The sequence below is a fragment of the Vicia villosa genome, unplaced genomic scaffold, assembly GCF_029867415.1.
Source record: "Vicia villosa cultivar HV-30 ecotype Madison, WI unplaced genomic scaffold, Vvil1.0 ctg.000316F_1_1_1, whole genome shotgun sequence".
Taxonomy (NCBI): domain Eukaryota; kingdom Viridiplantae; phylum Streptophyta; class Magnoliopsida; order Fabales; family Fabaceae; genus Vicia; species Vicia villosa.
This window is the reverse complement of record NW_026705137.1, coordinates 52,687-71,669: the sequence shown is the minus strand read 5'-3', so window position 1 is coordinate 71,669 and position 18,983 is coordinate 52,687. Positions and strand designations below refer to the sequence as shown.

At 33.2% G+C, this 18,983-nt stretch overlaps 4 protein-coding genes across 4 annotated transcripts; 2 read left to right on the top strand and 2 right to left on the bottom strand.

Annotated features, from left to right (window-relative positions):
* Positions 1-3,863: 3,863 nt before the first annotated feature.
* LOC131626634 (uncharacterized) lies at positions 3,864-6,331 on the bottom strand. The gene is made up of 4 exons (XM_058897469.1): positions 5,948-6,331; positions 4,961-5,620; positions 4,756-4,854; positions 3,864-4,082 (listed from the first exon to the last, which is right to left on the bottom strand). The coding sequence occupies exons 1-4, from the start codon at positions 6,329-6,331 to the stop codon at positions 3,864-3,866; spliced, it is 1,362 nt and encodes a 453-aa protein (XP_058753452.1).
* Positions 6,332-7,859: 1,528 nt separating this feature from the next.
* On the top strand, positions 7,860-12,854 carry LOC131626643 (pentatricopeptide repeat-containing protein At4g21300-like). Its single transcript, XM_058897477.1, has 2 exons — positions 7,860-10,780; positions 11,671-12,854. The coding sequence occupies exon 1, from the start codon at positions 8,005-8,007 to the stop codon at positions 10,063-10,065; it is 2,061 nt and encodes a 686-aa protein (XP_058753460.1). The 5' UTR covers positions 7,860-8,004; the 3' UTR covers positions 10,066-10,780; positions 11,671-12,854.
* A 366-nt stretch (positions 12,855-13,220) lies between these two features.
* LOC131626624 (uncharacterized) lies at positions 13,221-14,618 on the top strand. The gene is made up of 2 exons (XM_058897458.1): positions 13,221-13,468; positions 13,555-14,618. Exons 1-2 carry the CDS (start codon positions 13,426-13,428, stop codon positions 14,394-14,396), a joined length of 885 nt encoding a protein of 294 aa, XP_058753441.1. The 5' UTR covers positions 13,221-13,425; the 3' UTR covers positions 14,397-14,618.
* Positions 14,619-14,891: 273 nt separating this feature from the next.
* Positions 14,892-16,771, bottom strand: LOC131626625 (calmodulin-like protein 8). Its single transcript, XM_058897459.1, has 4 exons — positions 16,598-16,771; positions 16,357-16,514; positions 16,183-16,263; positions 14,892-15,692 (listed from the first exon to the last, which is right to left on the bottom strand). The coding sequence occupies exons 1-4, from the start codon at positions 16,671-16,673 to the stop codon at positions 15,555-15,557; spliced, it is 453 nt and encodes a 150-aa protein (XP_058753442.1). The 5' UTR covers positions 16,674-16,771; the 3' UTR covers positions 14,892-15,554.
* Positions 16,772-18,983: the final 2,212 nt, after the last annotated feature.

Sequence of the window (18,983 nt, the reverse complement as noted above, 5' to 3'; positions counted from 1 at the left end):
CTATTGCTTTCATTATCATTGTTTTAGAAAATCTGAGGTAGTAGGTAATAAATAAAATTTTAATTTTTTTTTAAGGTGATATTGGTCATGGGTTCGATCCCCAACAACTGTATTTTTTGGATTTTCAAAACTGCGCTACTTTTTACTTCAGTTTTTAACAAAAACCGAGGGGTAAAATCATGTTAAAAAATTTAAAAGATGATAAAGTGTAGTTGTTAGGTTTCGAAGACATATCCTCTAAATACTTCACCCCTCAGTTTTCAGCAAAATCAAGGTAATAGGTCATAAATAAATTTAAAAAAATTAAAAGGTGATAAAATGTAGTCGTTGGGATTTGAAGACGTGTCCACTAAATACTTTTCACCTCGGTTTCCAGCAAAACCAAATAAATATAAGATAATTAAAAAAAATTAAAATGTGACGCGTCTATGGTTTACACTTTTCTTGGATGAGGTGAAATATTCCATCATAAAATGCATTATTTGTTGTAATGACATGCATGCACCTTGCACATAACAGATGGTTGCTCTCAAGCACAATCTTCGCTATGTTCCTGCACCATACATTTTGGGTTACATTTATCAACATTCCCCATTATAAAGCTTATCTTCTACATTGATACTAATTGGGGTGAATGTCCTAACATCAAATGCTCTACATCTAGTTAGTGTGTTCTTATAGGTGACAACCTTACTTCTTGATCTTTCAAAAGGCAACCTACTCTCTCCTATTCTAGTGTTAAAACTGAATATATAAGTGTTGCCAATGTTGTCTCCGAATCATGTTAGATTCACAATCTTCTCTTGGAGTTCCATTTTCCTGTTCTTCATGCCACTTTGGTGTGTGTGTGTATATATATATATATATATATATATATATATATATATATATATATATATATATATATATATATATATATATATATATATATATATATATATATATATATATATATATATATATGCTTTGTTCACATGAATGAGAAAGGTAGCATTTCAATTATCTTACAAAATATTTTATTAGAGATGAATTAACGATTGTTTTTGGTTCAAATAGTAAAAATAATATTTAATTAATAAAGAATGAACAATTTTATTTAGCAAAATTTATAAAAATAAAAGACAATATGAAGAGAGGCCAATAAGGAAAATTCTAGCAATTATAGTTGCAATTATAAATATAAAAAGTGCAACTTATAACAAATATAAAGTTGTAAGATTGAAGTCTCACAATTTCAAAATAATTACACAATGTCATGTATTTATCAGGTGTGCTATTGCTACACCTTTTTCATACACCGTATTGTAATACACCATATATAAATAACAAGTTAACATGTCTTTGCACGGAAACCAAAAATTATAAATTATTAAAAAATAAAACTAGTACATATTATGTATAAACATACGATGTAGGTGTTGAAATTGGTGTACAAATAATATTTTCTTATATTTATTCCTAACAGTAGTTACCACGAGTGCTTATATTATTATTATAAGTGTTTAGGTACATTTTCAGTCCATGGTTACTGTATGAATGAGTTGAATCAATAAATTCAAAGTTAAATTGAGTTTTGTACTCTATAGAATGAGCTGTGTTAAAATCAACAAATGGAAAGATATGAGGGAAATGTTGTTAATAACAACAGTTAGTTTTGTATGAGCACTGATTTTCATAGTAAAAAACATTAGGATGATGCAAAGGCATTAATAAGTCCTAATAAGAGCAAGACATTTGATAAGAGCAATTTATTTTCATTCACGCTTATAATTTTAAGGTTCCGTTAATCACCTAAAGATTGACAACAAGAATAAATAAACTCAATAGGTTGATATGATATTTTATACTGTGGTATAATTTACTAATCCTAATTTACCAATCACAAACCCTCATCTTTTGTCTTTTCATATCACATGACCATTATGGTAGGTGTTTAATTTTATATCAATTAGAAAAATGTCAAAGTGTTCTTTAGACAAAACAATCTACTAGTAGGTAACTTTTAGGGTGTGTTTGGCAATGAGATGAAAATGAGAAGAGAGAAACATGTAGAAAGAGTGTGAGAAGAGATAAATAGATGAGAAATATGGTAGATTTGATGTATTGTTTGTTATAAGAGAAGTATAAGAGAGATAGGAGAGAGAGAAATGTAATTATTTTTGCAAAGACAAATATACCCTTAAATTAAAAAAATAATACACAATAGTATATTATTTAATTTAACTATTTTTAGGGATTATTTTTTATCAATATTTTTTAATTTAATTACAGAATCAATAATTAATTTTTTTAAAAATCCAGTAGGCTATGTTTGGGAGTTTGGAGGGGAAGGCTTCCGAAAACGAATTTTTAAAGAAAAATAGAAAAATGTTTGACATTTTTTGAAAAAATGATTTTGTTTAGAATGATAAAAGAGTCATTATTATTACAAAAAATTTAAATTTCAAAGTAGTATAACAACCTAAAAGATATTTGGAAAATTTATGTAAGCCCTTCAAAACCCTCCTTCAATACAATTTTTGAGTTCCTCCGTTTTATGGGGTTTTTGGTGTTATGAATAAAATCAAACCCTCCAAAACCCTCCTACCCAAAATCTTTTTATTCTTTTCACTCAATTCTTCCTATTTTTCAAACCCCTCCCCTCCCTTCTCCTCCAAACTCCCAAACATATCCTTAAATCATTTTACTTTTTTTAATTATTTAAACTAATTTGACTAATTAAATTTATTTTGTTTTTAATTAATTATTTAATAACTAAATTTCATTTTACACTAGTTCAACGTATATTAATTGATTTTCATAAAAATAATTTATTATTCACCATTCACTAACGTTGTTGTTATTAAGTTATTATTTGTGAAAAATATATAAGTTGCTGCATCTATATATAATTTATATACGATTGTCTCATAAATTGTAGTATAACATATTACTGTTAAGTTAAAGCAGAAAGATACATAGTGTTCAAATGGGCATACTTACATAAGGGCAATGTTGGAATAACAAAAAAAAGGCTTCTCTTGGTATTTTTGTGCAAATCAGCGAAGAAGAAAAAACAAGTGGGGCTATGCTGTTTTTTATCAATCGTCTCTACTTCTCATGTGCACCAAACAAGAGAAATAATGCATTTCTTCTCTTATTCTCTCGTCTCTATTTCTCTCTTGGCTATTTCTCACATACCAAACACAGTATTACAGACTAATTTTCACACTTTATTTTGTCATGAAAATTTTAAGCATTTCAGAAGGTTTAGTCATAATGAAAGAGAATTTCTCTCTCAACCCCATGGCCCTATTACGCACCATCGAATTTACCATTTTGTCCCCGTGCTTCCGTAGATGGATCTCCGGAAGCATCTTTTTTTTATTTAACGTTATTCTGTTCCATAGATGCACCTACGGAAGCCTTCCGTATATGCATTTACGGAATAAACCCACACCCAGAAAACAAAAACAGAAGCAAAACAGAAGCATTTGTAAACATAAAAGACATTTCATTGATAAACCGATACTACACCGAAATTTCAAACATAAAATTAAGAAAACTAATAGATCTAGGAAATTACAACGTTTAAAACAATGTCATCTAATTCATGCATCATTTGAATGCAATCCATGTCCCATTTCACTTCAACCCACCAACGTTCCGTGTTTCCGGTCGCAAACGAGGTACTTGTTCTAAGCCTCTGGATCCTTTTGATTTCTTCTCCGGGTTTGTACCCCCCTCTAAAAAAGACATGATAGTCCTCTTGAATTGGTCGAATGAATGGATATTCCAAAAGTTCACCGGCACAGGTGGTTTGAAGGGAGAGAAAATGACATGCCCATCCCTTATGCGGTATTCCGGTTCAGGATCGGGATGCTTCATTGATGTTCGGTGACATCCATCTGGCCTAATGCGAGACATTTTTGTGCTTGTGGTGTGTGTTTGTGTTTAGAGTTTGTGCTTGTGTGCAATGCAAACCTAGAAACCCCAAATATATAGAAGCCTTTGGAGAATATGGACCACACAATCTCTGTCACAGACAGTTCCGTAGATGTATCCACGGAAGGGTCATACGTAACACCTTTTCGTAGATCCATCTACAGGAAAAACCTGTAATTTCATTTTAACACCCTTCCGTATATGGATCTACGAAAATTTTCCTGCTAATTTGAAACCAAAATAGAAAGCAGTAGCATCATTTTTCAGGAGACAAATACACAAAAACACACAAACAAACAAACACAAAAAAGGATTATATTTCAATGTTATAGACTAAATATATTACACTTTGAAACTAGATAAATACATCAAAAGAACTGTCGCCGGCTAAATCTATTGGTGGTTCCAATTTTGACTTTTCCGCATTTGAGATTTTATCGATATTATTCAATCTTTCGAATTCATGCATCCTATCAACAACACATCCGGCCACGTATCAGAAAGTTTGGTATGATGAAGATTCCATTCTAGTGACGTAGGTGGTATGGGGCATCCCGATTTCAAGTAAACTTGTACAAAATGACGCGATTTGGCGAGCCATCCAACACATATAATACGATCAATTAGATTTGTAGGAGGTGCGGTGCGGAGTGGAAAAAAAGGTTTCCGAAAAACCATAACGCGTCAAGTCAATGCATACCATGTCATATGCGCATGCGATAAGATGTACCATTTACGGGAATCTCATCCAACGCGAAATCGGTGCGTAGGCGCCCCCCAAGGAACAAGAGATTCGTTGACCGATTGAAATTCAGTTTCGTCTCCAAATACCCGCGTGTACGAGTCTTTATGGTTCACCAACTCGTCGATAAGATCATGACGGACAAGCTCATGGGCATCCTCTCCCTTACCAAGCAAAGTCGATACGACCTGAAATCCGCAATTACCGCCCCCACCACATTGACGATTTGGTCGATGTATTTATGCATAAAAACTGGAATCTCGTCAATGAATGAAATTTTGGAGCAATTTGTACCTCTTCAATTGATGGAGCTATAAGTGTTGGAATCGGAACTTTTGGAACAATAGGTGTAAGAATCGGTGTCGATACTTGTGGAACTTGCGGTGGAATAGGTGTCGGAGGCGGTTTGCTTAGGCGAGCTCCCTTGTTTGAACTATTTTGGGACTTTTGAGATTTCGTAGTAGGTGAGTCGGGAAAGATTTTGTCAACGTGCTCACTATATGAAGGAGACTGTGTTGTCGAGTTGTCATTTAGCGTATACCTCACTTTCTTCGGAGCATCTGTTGTCTTAACGGATTGAGACGGCGGTTTCATGTCGGTTGTTTCGGGAAATTCAATCCTCCTCAATTGTTCTTTCATGTATAATTTCGTGTAGTCATCGGCCTTCAAAAACCTCTCTTGTATCGCCTCCAATTCATAAATAATAGAGATATTTGAATCTTCTTCGACACAACCATCATCATCATCAAAACTAAGTCTCTTCCAATGAGGATTGATTTCATTCATTGTTATTGGCTCACCTAATCTCACTTTTTTAGCAGTAGCACAAGCACACGGGAGACCATACGTGATAGTAATAGTGCAACCACACTTTGCGGTATCACCACCAATTGTTTCACCTCGATTCGCCTCGTGAAAGATATAATTCAATCCGGCCCGAGACACATTGCCGATCTGTTGAGAGTAAAGAATGTTGTTCTTAAATCAATGCTCGAAAACCGTAATGCTCCGACCAAACGACGTTTGTATTTCGTTGTGTTGGTTCAAAATCATGTGATTTATGGTGTCTCATGCTTTACACAAACTACTTTTGCTATCAAACAACCAATTTTTCAAAGTAGCATGTGCCGACTCAGCTCTATTGGTGGTTGTATTCCCAAGGTGTCTGACCTTATCAGTCCACGTACAAACAAACTTCTTCTTCACCTTGTCAAGAATGGTGCTTTCAACATATTTCAATAAATCGGGATATTTTTCACATATTTTCCGAAATTGCAATACGACATCGGCGTACAATTCTTTTGTCGACGAACTTGCAATACGAGCCCATGCATCCATTATTTGGTCAACAATCACTACAGGCTTTACCGCTTTCCCACCTTCGGTCGCTACTTGTTTTGTCCCCACGGCGGGTTTAACCTTACTTCTCACATTACATGATATGTGATATCGAAAAAGTAATGCATCGGAAGAAGGAAATACCTTTGCAACTGCATTCATCAAAGCGGGGTCGCGGTCCATAACAATCGCCTTAAGCATCTCGACGTGTTTTTTCAAAAGTGAGCGACACACCTCCAAGGCCCACCTAAAACCATCCTTTTTTTCACACTCCAAAAAAACAAAACCAATGGCAAATGTTTTCTCGGTGGATGTAACGCCGACCATCTCGAATAATGGGAGTCAATACTTGTTGGTCTTGTAGGTAGAGTCGAGAAGGAGCACTGTCGAGAAAGTGTTGAACAACTTTATGGAATCCGGATGAGTCCAAAAAATATCTCGGACCATAACCTCGTCATCGCAATATATGTACCGCACCACATATTTGTTATCATCCAACATTTTCAACAAATGTTGCATCTCGCTCCTATCTCCCCTACTCTCCTTTTTATTGCGGTACCGTTGATTATACACTTGCCTTATATTTGAAATGTTGTCGGGTTCCTTCCTTTTCAATGTGGTAAGTATATTTTTCGGTTGAACAAAATTCAAGGACATGTCTTTAATAGATGCCTTCTCAACCAGATTGAGCCGACATGCCACCGGATGACCTTGTAGTTTTGCGCACAAATCATGGTTATGCAAACCACAAACAACAGAGCATCTCCACTTCGTGCTAGCCAACATGTAACAACAGATTTTAAATGGACACTGGCATTTTCTAGTGCCCGTGTAGTCTCTTTTAAAATTCTTTAGAGGAGGATGGTATTTCCCGTTTCTTTCGCACAATATTGTTACAAACGGGTTTCTTCTTGCCGTACCATTATCCGATCTTCATATCACCACACCAAAACCAAGACTAGTTGCATTCCTACGAATCCATGTTAGCATGCTTTCACGATCATCAAAGTCTTGCTTGCTACGAAAGTCACCTCCGACATCTACCACATTTGCGACTACCCCATCGATACTCGTAACTACATCGACCAAAGTACCTAATTCTCTTGAAATATTATCGGGGTGCACCATACCTATTTTAAAAAAATCACACAGAATTACAAGATCCGGAAAAAAACTGTTGGGACTATTTCGTAGATGCATCTACGGAAGTGTTCATCTTCAACACGTTCCGTAGATGGATCTACGGAAGCAACGTAACTTTTTTGCAGAAAAATTCATCGACAATGTGAAGAATGTAGTGGTTGAAAGTGATTATTTACCTGAAATTCAGACTCTTCTTGCTCCCTTTAATTTGTTGCACCAAAAACTTTGAGTGTTGGAGTGAAATAAGGTAATGATGATGTAGGGTTTTTAGGGTGTGGAGTATGATGAGTTTGGAGAAATGGAACAATGGGGGAGTGATCATGCTGGTTCAAACTATATCAGACCCTTCCATAGATGCATCTACGGAATGATGTGGCGCTAAGTTGTTCCATAGATGCATCTACGGAAGCTTCCCTTAACATAGTTTAATGTGTATTTTTATTTAAAAAACACTAGTTTATTATCTTTCCGTAGAAGCATCTACGGAAGGAATCAAATTTTTTCAAAATTTGAGATGCTTCCGGATTAGAATCTACGAAAGCCAGAGACAACTATGAAATTTTATGTGGTGTATAAGATAAGCATGAGATGGGTTGAGTATCTTTCTAATGAAATTTAAAAATAAAAATCGAGGGTCAATGAAATTTTTGTTGGTAAAACCCTTTTCATATAACTATTGTATACTAAGCAAGACCAAAAAAATAGGCAAAGCTAAAAAAACACAGTAAATTTTTTGTAGAAATAGGGAAATCATAAAACATCGTAAGAAGAAATCAGTGATAACACAGAGCATGTGCATCAAAATCGAAATGGGTATTGATACTACAGAGATGAAATGAAAACTGGACGTGCTTTTGATGACTCGGAAAAACCTTTCCACGACGCTCGTCAAATACGACGACATATTCCGTCGCTATTTATCTTCCAAACACAACAAATTCGGTTTATGTCCCTCAGCTATCACCATTTGCCTCAAAACTTGTGTTTCCTTAGGCACTCTAGAATTTGGAAGAGGGGTTCACGTGGATTCCATCAAGCTCAGTTTCAACTCTGACTGTTTTGTAGGTTCTTCTCTCATTCGGTTTTACTCACAATATGGGAAAATAAAATATGCACATAAGCTGTTTGATGAAATTACTAACAAAGATATTGTTGCTTACACTTCCATTATCAATGCATATGCTCACTCTGGTGATTCCTCTGCTTATGGTGCTTTCACAATTGCTTCTACAATGCAGCAGCAAGGGCTGCTTCCGAATCGAGTTACGTTAGTGAGTTTGATGCATGCAGCGGCGAGATTAGGATTGCTGCAAGAGGGCCGTGCTATTCATGGTTATGCTGTCAGGAGAGAAATTGGTTTGTGTGATGATGTTTTTGAGACAACCCTTTTGGATATGTATCATAAATGTGATGGTGTAGGGTTAGCTGCTTCGGTTTTTGCCAAGATGGATGCTCGAAAAACAACAAATGTCGGTTCTTGGAACACTTTGATAGCTGCTTATCTTCAAAATGGTCAGGCTTTAGAAGCTTTTCAACTTTTTCGTCAAATGATATGTAGAAATGTTTTGCCCGATTTGGTAACATTGGCCAATGCTGTTCTGTGTTGTGGTGAATTGAATTTTTTACGCCGAGGGATGAGCATTCATGGATACATGATCACGATGGGGGTAGAACTTGATTTGGTGGCTTCCACTGCTTTGGTTGATCTATACTGTAAAATTAGTGTAACCAAAGCTAGGAAACTGTTTAAAAGATTGGGGAATAAGGATGTTGTTGTATATAATGTTATGATGTCTGGTTATCTTGAAAATGAGTTACCTGTGGAGGCGGTAAATGTTTATCGTGAAATGGTCAAGTTGAATGTTAATCCGAATGTGGCTTTGTTTCTTAATTTGATTTCTGCTGTATCAAAATTGAGAGACATTAGATTAGTCAGGTCTATACATGGTTATGTATTGAGGCATAAGCACATATCGCATGTGGAAATCGCAAATCAAATTATTCATGCATATGCAAAATGTGAGCGTGTAGTGGATGCAAGGGTAGTCTTCAATAGGATGAGAACAAGGGACTTGGTTTCATGGACTTCGATGATAATGGGTTATATTTATCACGGCCACATTGACGAAGCCATAAATTTGTTTCGTCTGCTGCAAAAAGAAAATCTAAATATTGACTCTGTTACTCTAGTTGGTCTCATTCAGGCATTATCCCAGCTTGGATGTCTAAATTTTGTTAAGGAAGTTCACTGTGTCAGTTACAGATTTTTCCATGGTAACAAGCTCTCTGTAAATAATTCCCTTATTACTACGTATGCTAAGTGTGGAAAACTGCGTATGGCTAGATACATATTTGAGCAAATGACAGAACTGTGTCTCACATCATGGAATGCAATGATAGGGGCATATGCGATGCATGGAAACTATACAGAGGTATTAGAGCTCTTTGATCTTATGAAATATGCAAAAGTCACACCCGATGAAGTTACTTTCACTTCAGTCCTCACTGCCTGCAGCCACTCAGGATTGGTAGAAGAGGGTTTACAAATTTTTGGGATAATGATGAAGGAGTATGCAATAATTCCAAGTGAAGTTCATTATAGTTGTATAGTAGATTTATTAAGCCGATCTGGTCGACTTAAAGAGGCATACAATCTGGTCAAAAGCATGCCGACAACACATAGTTCTGCTGCACTGTCTTCTCTGCTTTCTGCTTGCAGATTATATGGAGATACAGAGATTGGGGAGGCTATAGGAAAACAAATATTAAAATTGCAACCACATAACTCAGGTGCTCATGCTTTGATATCAAGTATACGAGCCCAAGGGGGGAGGTGGGATGAAGTAGCTCAAATAAGGGCCGTGACAAAGAATACGAAAGTGAGAAGTATTCCTGGATATAGTGCATGTTTGGAATGATTTTGGTTTGTCAGATGTGAATGAGACTACAACATGCATATTGCATAGTATGGGTTTTGGATTGACTTATTTGAGCTTATCTATTGGTATAAGATTTTACAAAACTGTTTGGAAGAGTTTATGAAAACAACTTAAAACTTATATAAAAACAGTTAGATTTTATTTTATTTTTGTTATAGAAATAACTTATTTATAAACACTTATATGATAAACGCTTATACTATAAGCACTTAATTAAATTGTTTATTCAAACAACTTATGTGCAATTAATTTTATTCATTTTGTCAGATCATCCGAGTCTCTTGAACATTTGCCACTATCTTTCAGATTTGCAATTTATCATTTTGAAATTTGTGTGATGAAAATTTCATGCCTTTTTCTTCGTATAGCTTATACTGAAATTAAGGCCCCCATTTACGGGGTATAAACTATATAAAAAAATTGTTCTTATGATGTCTATATCTTCACAGAAGAATTTTGCTATATGGTCAATGATATTAATGTTGTGGCTAATGGTATCAAAGCTAGTATAAGATGGATTATAATTGAATGTGTTGAAAATGGAGTATGGTTCGACCGACTTCTTAAAGGTGCAATTTCACCCCAAGAGTATTATAAGTGGAGTATTAATGGGCATCAAAAGGTCAATAACTTTGAAAGTGGAGTTGGATAAGATAAGATACATTCTTTCCCTGACGATTTTGACAAAATACAGGTACATACTATTTCTTTTTCTAGTTGTTAGATGATAAAAATTTATCGGCACATTCAATTGATTTAAGCTTTTTATATTCTATATCCTATTGTTGGGTTATACATGTATCTTTACCTTCGGCTATTGCCTGTAATTCACTTCACGTGGTTTGAACTAGTGGAGCTCACATATAATGAACAAAATCACTTATTTCAATTTCTATTTAAACATGTGCAAGTAACAAACAATCAAGAAAAATGGTGTTACTCTCCATTTATTTATTTTAAACTTGGAACATCTATTAAATTTCAGATAGCATTTACCTGTGATGTAAATCTCAAGTTATTTGAATGTAAATGCAACATTTGGAGATTCTTTGAGTCAAGGAGAAAATGAAAAGTAGATTAAATATACGGTTCTTGTTTCCTTGAGGGATTAAAGGATATATCTTGACACAATTAAGCTCCATTGATGATTTCCCTTGTCTGATTTAATTTATATTAACTCAAAGTTTAATTTCGAACTCAACTATGGAGCTTATAGATTTACAAATATTACCTGAAAACCAATAGACGGTTTTCATCAATGTAGCACCAAAAATTCAGATTGAAAGTGTATTTGGTGTCCGACGCGTGTTAGTGTCAGACACCGACATGACACGACACATGTGATTACATTCAATTCTATTGTTCAAATTATTAGCAGTCTCTTGGTGTCTGTTTCTCTATCAGTATCGTGTATGTGTCCGTGCTTCGTAAATTTATGTCGAAGACATCTAAATAAGTCAATGTATCTACTGTTGTCGTTCTGCGTTATTAACTTTGATGAGTTGTTGAGATTGATTTTATATGATAATTTAAAATATCTGAAAGCTGTTTCATCATGTTCTTCTGACTTTACTTTTGACACAGGTAAGCAGTGGTCCAAGAAGAATTAGTTTTCACTTTACCCCTGCCATTCCCCCTTCATGTGTATGCATTTTTTGCTTTAAGTGTGGAAAAAAACCAGCTCAACCTTTCCTTGTGCTAAGTTTAAATTTGATAAATAGGAAATGGCAATGACATGATTGAAATCTTTATGATTTTTTAAAAGAGAGTTAGAGACTCGGATAACATGTTAAGTAATGAAATTCATTTATTTAACAGGCTGGTATTCATAAATGACTTGAAAATAGTTTTTGCTATAAATCATATAATCTGATTTCTCACTGTTTCACACGTTCATTTCACCGCCTGGTATCTTGTTTATGACGATGCTGTAGTACCTTTAACATGACAGAGTGTACTAGAGCACTGGTATGACCTTAAAGCAGACAGAAAGTTTTAAATATATAAAAGAATTTAGCAGCAACTAGCATGTTAGATCAGGATCAGCATGGAAATTAAGTTACTAGGGAAGTGGTAGTATGTTTGTAAAGTTTTCACGCAGTGTTGCGATTGGATCATATTCTTCTTACGTGTATAATATTTGCGCAACTTCCGAATTTACACTGATAAATTGGTTTTTATTCTCTTAAGCTCAATAATTATGTTCCAATATTACTATTGACTATCCATCTGCTGTAAGCTCCACGAGACGAATTCTGGCTTAAGATACTAAAAGGATGATAAATGATGTTCATATTCTGCAGTTAGGGTTCTCAGACTGAATATAAACTGAAAAAAGTTTACTTGGATGCTGTCAGCCACAATTATTTCAAGGTTAATTTTTTGTCGAAAAATGTGTAACAAGACAGTTTGCTCATGAGAATGACAATAACACTAATATTTATCTTAACTCAAGTGTTTTCAAACAGCAAAATTTCACACTTCTATTTTAAGATTCTAACTAGAGCAAAAGATGTTTACAAGTAAGTTATATATAAAACTAACCAACTTTTCTTTTCTTTATATCTTTACTTGTTAGTTATATGTAAAAGTAACCAACTTTTCTTTTCTTTATATATGATCTTTTTGAAAGCGAAAAAGATTTGAGAAAAGTCTGAGTTGTTAACTTCTTTTCTTATCATATAAAAAAGGTAGAGCGAGTACTAAAGAATGACAATGTACACAATGATGAGTCCAACTCTGAATTTCTCATGCCACCTTGCGTGTATAGAATAAACTTCAAGAACAAAAATAAAAAAAACATTAATGAAAAAACAATACACCAAATTACCTAAGCCTATGTAGTATTGACACTTCTGATTAAAGGTGTGTCTAGTATCTGACACGTTGATTTCAGACATTCAATTTCTTTTCGTTTTTGAATTATTGTCAGTATGGAAGTGTCAGTGTTGTGTTAGATGTTTGTGTCAGATTCATTTTAAAAGCATTTTAAATAATGAGACCGGTATGTATATGAGCTACTTCAGAATTATGGACTCACCGAAAGTGAACATTATTTGGTCACACCATTCTTTAGATTATTAAGAATTCATGACCAAAGTTATTGGATATACTTATTAAGAAGACATATGACCCAAAGTGAGGCCTTATGCACTAAGAAACACCATGTTATTGGTTGTTCAAATCCAAGTATAAAACACTCTGGCAATTTCACTTAGATCAACCTGTCCTCATAGTATGGTAATAGTATAACATTATTGTTCTTCTAGATTTTGAATAATACTGAATTTTTTCATAGTCTCTTAATATTGTTTATGTTGCAGGTTTGAAAATTTGAGTATGAGCAAAGAAATGAGAAATAACAACACTTCTGCTCTCAAAGGTACATGTTTTGTTATTGAAAGGCTGAAGAAAATTTGTTGAAGTAGATTTGTATTTTTTTTTTTAAATTTCATGTCATTTTTGTAGAGGAAGATAACATAAGGGAAGTTGATAATACGAATCTCTTAGAAGATACTAGTGACCATGTACATGAGGTGTTGCGAGAAGAAAATAAGAATGTACCAACATCATCTTTAACCAAAGATATACCGCAAGATGTTCATGATGCAGATGATGATGATGTAAGAGGGAAGAAAACTCAAACCATTTTGATAGCTGACGCCAGTGATGCTTATGACATAAATATGAAAAACCAAATGCATCCAAAAGGTGAAGTGGAAAATGTAAAGGAGAAAGCACCAACTGAACTTGGACAAGTTTCGATGCAAGAAGAAATTCACAGAGAACATGTGGAAGAGAAAACTCAATTGATTTCAACAGCTATATTTGCAAATGGTGGTTATGAAACAAGGGACACTATAACAAGGTTAAGTACTGAATCAAACCCTGATAATCTAAACATCACTTCTCAGATGCAAAAATCACCAAGTTTCAATCTCAACCTCCGAATCGAACCAAGGCAAGAAGAATCGGATCAAATTCCGTTGCTTTGTACGTCCGTAAATGATAGCTTGTCAAACAAGTTAAGTCAAAATCTTAGTAACTCAATGCCTCATGATGAAGATGATCACATCGAAGAGAAAATAGTTACTATGGAAAGAAGTTACTCGAAATCTTCATTCATTGGTTTTTCGAAAGGAGAAGAAAAAGCAACCGCTGATCTTCTAGTCACGGAACAGACACAAGATAACAATGCTGGTTCAAAGATGGAAGTGTTGTCATCTACTTCACCTAAAGGAAAAGAAAAGCACAAGTCTATGTCTTACTTCTTCACCAGCTGCATGTCTTGTGCAACTTTGCCAAATTAAAACTTTTAGAATCTCACTTTTATTTTTTTATTTTGAGTTTCTTTCTGATTTATTTTTCTTGAAGTAATGATTTGATGTGGAGAGAATATTGCTTGCTTGGTGTCTATTCCAACCTCAACTCGGTTGTACTACTTTTCTGAGGTATTGCGTGTTTTTGGTGTTATTTAAGCCATTACGGTTTTGTGGACCGAAATGAATTTATTTGATTCAATTTTCAAACAATGTGAGAATTTTTGGTGTCCATATAATTTTTATAAGCGAAATTATAACTTAAAAAATGCAAGATAAGAGGCAAACAGATTCAGAATTAACTGGTCTCTGCTGTAAAAGTCACATGAGAGGAGAACATATTAACAATGTGCATGTGTCATGCTTGTCAATAAGACAGCTAATTGCAAGATCTATATAGTTCAACTGTTTTTTTTATTAACTTTGAAGAAAGATTCTTAACTTAAAGGTTAATTAGTGTAACAACTAATATGAGGGGGCCCTTTAATTTATACCTTACTTTTTAAGGATGAAAAAAAGTCTACTAATGCTACAAGTCAAGAAAATGACAAACTCATACACCATATAATTTTGTGGTTATAAATCATGTGGTCAAATCTAAACCAATGGTTGGTTTAGTCAAAGTCCATGAAAATGAGCAAAAAGTGTTCCCATTCAACATTAACATGCTTCCAACTAATATTTGGTTAGACCAATTCAATTCAGTTGGTAGTTGTACATAGACATCAGTGTATAAAAGTGCAGGTTTGAATCTGCGACATGATACTTATTCACTTTTAAGAGGTAAAATTTCGACTATTAGATTACTAGAAAAAAAATTAGATGATGAATTTCTACAATTGATTTTCATAAACCTAATTAATTAACTAGTTTAAACCCAATTAAAGGAATATTAAACTTGAATTAAGAGAATAAATTATGGGCTGGAGTTGAACAAATTAAATCAAAAGGTGTGGCTGAGATGTCACTAATGAGTTGGTTATTCACATAATGGACTACAACTACAAAAGAAGAATGCAACAAACAATGAATATATAAATAGAAACATTAATTATTTCTTGAAAGAAAATGTGATTATAAGGAACCAAACAAATTTGAATAATAACAAATGAAATGATTTTATGTTAAATATTTGAGAGTTTATTTTGTTCATCCAATGGTCATCATCATCTTCACAAATTCATCATAGTTAACTTGACCATCACCATCCAAATCTGCTTCTTTAATCATCTGATCCACCTCTTCATCAGTTAATTTCTCACCCAAAGTGATCATAACATGTCTCAACTGCATAAATACACAATCATTTAATATATATAAGTCTATCCATTTTTCTACATATTAATTGTTTTTTTTTTAATATGCAGACGAACTATTCATAACCCCTAAAACTCGATCACATAACTGTGACAATAATATTAACGTCCAAACTAACAATATCGACTTTTGTCTGTTGAATTAGGATTTACAGACTCTTAAACTCGCTCACACAACCGTGTAGTGATAATGACGTCTAACCTAACAATATCGTTTTTTCTTCCAGTTGAACTAGAATTTGAAGGCTGTTTGTATTAATTGTATTTAGCACTCTAATATTAAACCCTAATGCATGCACTAAATCATACAGCTAATATTCATTGATTGGGGAAAGGTACAAAGTACTGTCCTTGGTAAGATAGATGTGCATGTGAAATTAATGTGACCTTATTATCATATAATATTGAAATATAAATTAAATAAATATTTATAACATCCATTAGAGAGAAGAAATTAATACCTCAGTAGCAGAAATAAATCCATTTTCATCTTTATCAAAAACCTTGAAAGCCTCTTTCAGATCTTCCTCAGCATCAGTTTCCTAATTAACAAGAAAAACAAAAAACAAAATTAGAAAACATTAATACAATGATATTGAAGAAATTAAATTAAAATGGAAGAAAAGAATAATTACTTTCATTTTCTTGGCCATTAAGTTCAAGAACTCAACAAATTCAATAGTTCCATTGCCATCAGCATCAACTTCATTTATCATATCTTGAAGTTCTTCCTCAGTTGGATTCTGATCCAAGGACCGAATTACCGTAGCAAGTTCTTCCACAGTAATGCAACCTATTATACAATTTTATCATATAGTTTTATGTAAGAACATTATATTCTTAAAAAAAAATTGAAAAAAATGATTACAAATTTACCATCTCCATCTTTGTCAAACAAGCAAAAGGCTTCTTTGATCTCAACAATTTGGTCTTCATTCAAAATTTCTTCCATTAATAAAGAAAACTGAATATAGCAAGTCTCAAAGAGTGTTTGAATTTTGAAGAGAGACAGAGAGATAGAGAGAAAAATGTGGTAGAGTATAGCTCAATCTTAGCTGGCTTATATGAAGATTTCAGTGTGGGAAAGTCTAGGAAGATTTCTTTTTTGAATTTTAATTTTTAATTAGTATAGAATGGTCAATGCACGTTTATGACTGCATTTTCTGGTTATATACATATATATTACCTCAACTTCTAATATAAGTTTTCTTTTTGATTATTTTTTTAATCTCTCAATATATAATTTATTTTTACTGGGAACGGTTAAAATCTCTTGCAGGGACGCGACTATATGAACAACTGTCCAGTTAATCTGGGCAGTAAGTGATGTATTAGAACGAGAGAATATCTGGTTCTCTCGCTCACTTTCTTCTTTATTGTTCTATGAGTCTTAACTAAACAAGTAAATAATTATTTAAACAAGTAAATAATTATTTAAATCCTTGAAATTGTAATTGTCCATTCTATTTAATCACTCAAATTTGCAAAATAGCAATTTTGTCATTTAGTATGAAAAATATCAGCCAATCACTTTATTAAAAAGGATACATTCCCTTAAATAATAGTATTCATATATTTGATATAATAAACTGACAAGTTAGTAGTTTATCACATTATTATGAAAAGAAATAAAAGAGTGAGATTGCAAGCATTTTATCTCTATCCAAATACACAGAGAGAAGGTGGGAGCATGTAGATTTGATAAAACAATTTAATAATATGATTTTTGAGTTTTTATAATGGAGAGGAAAATTGTACAGCTGGAAGCTTTGATATTTAGGGGACAAAAGTCATTAATTAGAAGGGTAGTAGTAATAGGCAAGAGGGAATGGACTATGTATTATTATACACTTTGTAGGGATACTGATACCTGATATTTTTATCTATTGTTTTTATGATAAAAAATAAATTGTCACTGGTTCATACTGCGACAATTACAATCAGTATTGTAACATCAGTAGTGATCAAAATTGAAAGTGTCTATATACGACGCAAAGTAATTTAGTATGAGAAAAAGAGATATACACTGATACTGTAAAATAATTTTACATTGTCAATCAATCACGATTATGTTAAGCGCCAAATCACATTGATATTTTTAAAAAAGTCATGTGATATGGTTGATTGATGAATATCAATTAGATGAAAGTTTAAAATTATTTTACATTGTTAGTGCACTATCTTTAACCTCCAAAAAATTATTTAAAACCTTGAGATAAGTGTAATTGTATAGTTTTCAATAATTTCAATGAAACTACACCAACCTAAAAATCACGCTTGTTTGCCTGCAAGAGAAAAGACCTAGAAAAGTTGAATTTAGAAAACGTAGTTTTCTTTTTTCTTTAAGCGTTTATTGATAGAAAGATCACTGTCAACGCGGTTCTATGGAAAAATAAAAGCAGAACACGCCTTGAGTTAGTATTTTCCAAAGGAAAAATATATACTATACCATGTACTACGTGTGGAAGGAGTCAAGATATTAGAAATAGTGCCTTAGCTTAACCTATGCTTGTTTTTAGATTTGGCATTATCGTCTTATTATAAACAAATTGTTTAAATACTATCTATGATATTAAACTACTATTTCAGGATTCTTGATTTTGGATTTGGAATTGTCATCATGTTATAAACTAAATGTTAAAATACTATTTTAATTTTTTTTTAACTATTTGTATACATGTTTAAATATTCTTTTAATTTTTTTAAAATGATTTGAGGTATAATATAATAGATATTAGAATTTCAAATCACAAGGTTAATGAAAATGAAGTAATCGACTCTAGAGAGGGAGAAAGTGAGAGAGAGAGTTAGAAAAATTATAATTGAGGGTGGGAAATTTGTGTTAGCATTATTGAGATATTTCTTGGGTATTTATACAAAATACAACGGATTGTGATACAAGTAAAAAAGCTTAACTGCCTATAATCGGTTATGCAAAACCGGTAACCGGTTATAGCTGTTTGCAAACTTAAAAACATAACAATTGAAACTGGTTACTACGAATGAGTAACTGATTACACCCTCGACAGAATCGGTTATTTTTAACTTTTTTTTTTAACTTTTCTTCACAGCTATAATCAGTTATAGCCATCTATGTAGTAACCGGTTACAACACTTGAATTATTGTTTTTCACTTAACATACCACCTTAATTCAAGTACTTAAAGTCTTTCATGCACATGGTCATCTTCAATATCTTGAACACTTCAATTGTGATAAACTCATAGGGCAAGAATGAATGTGAAAAAATGTGACAAAATATC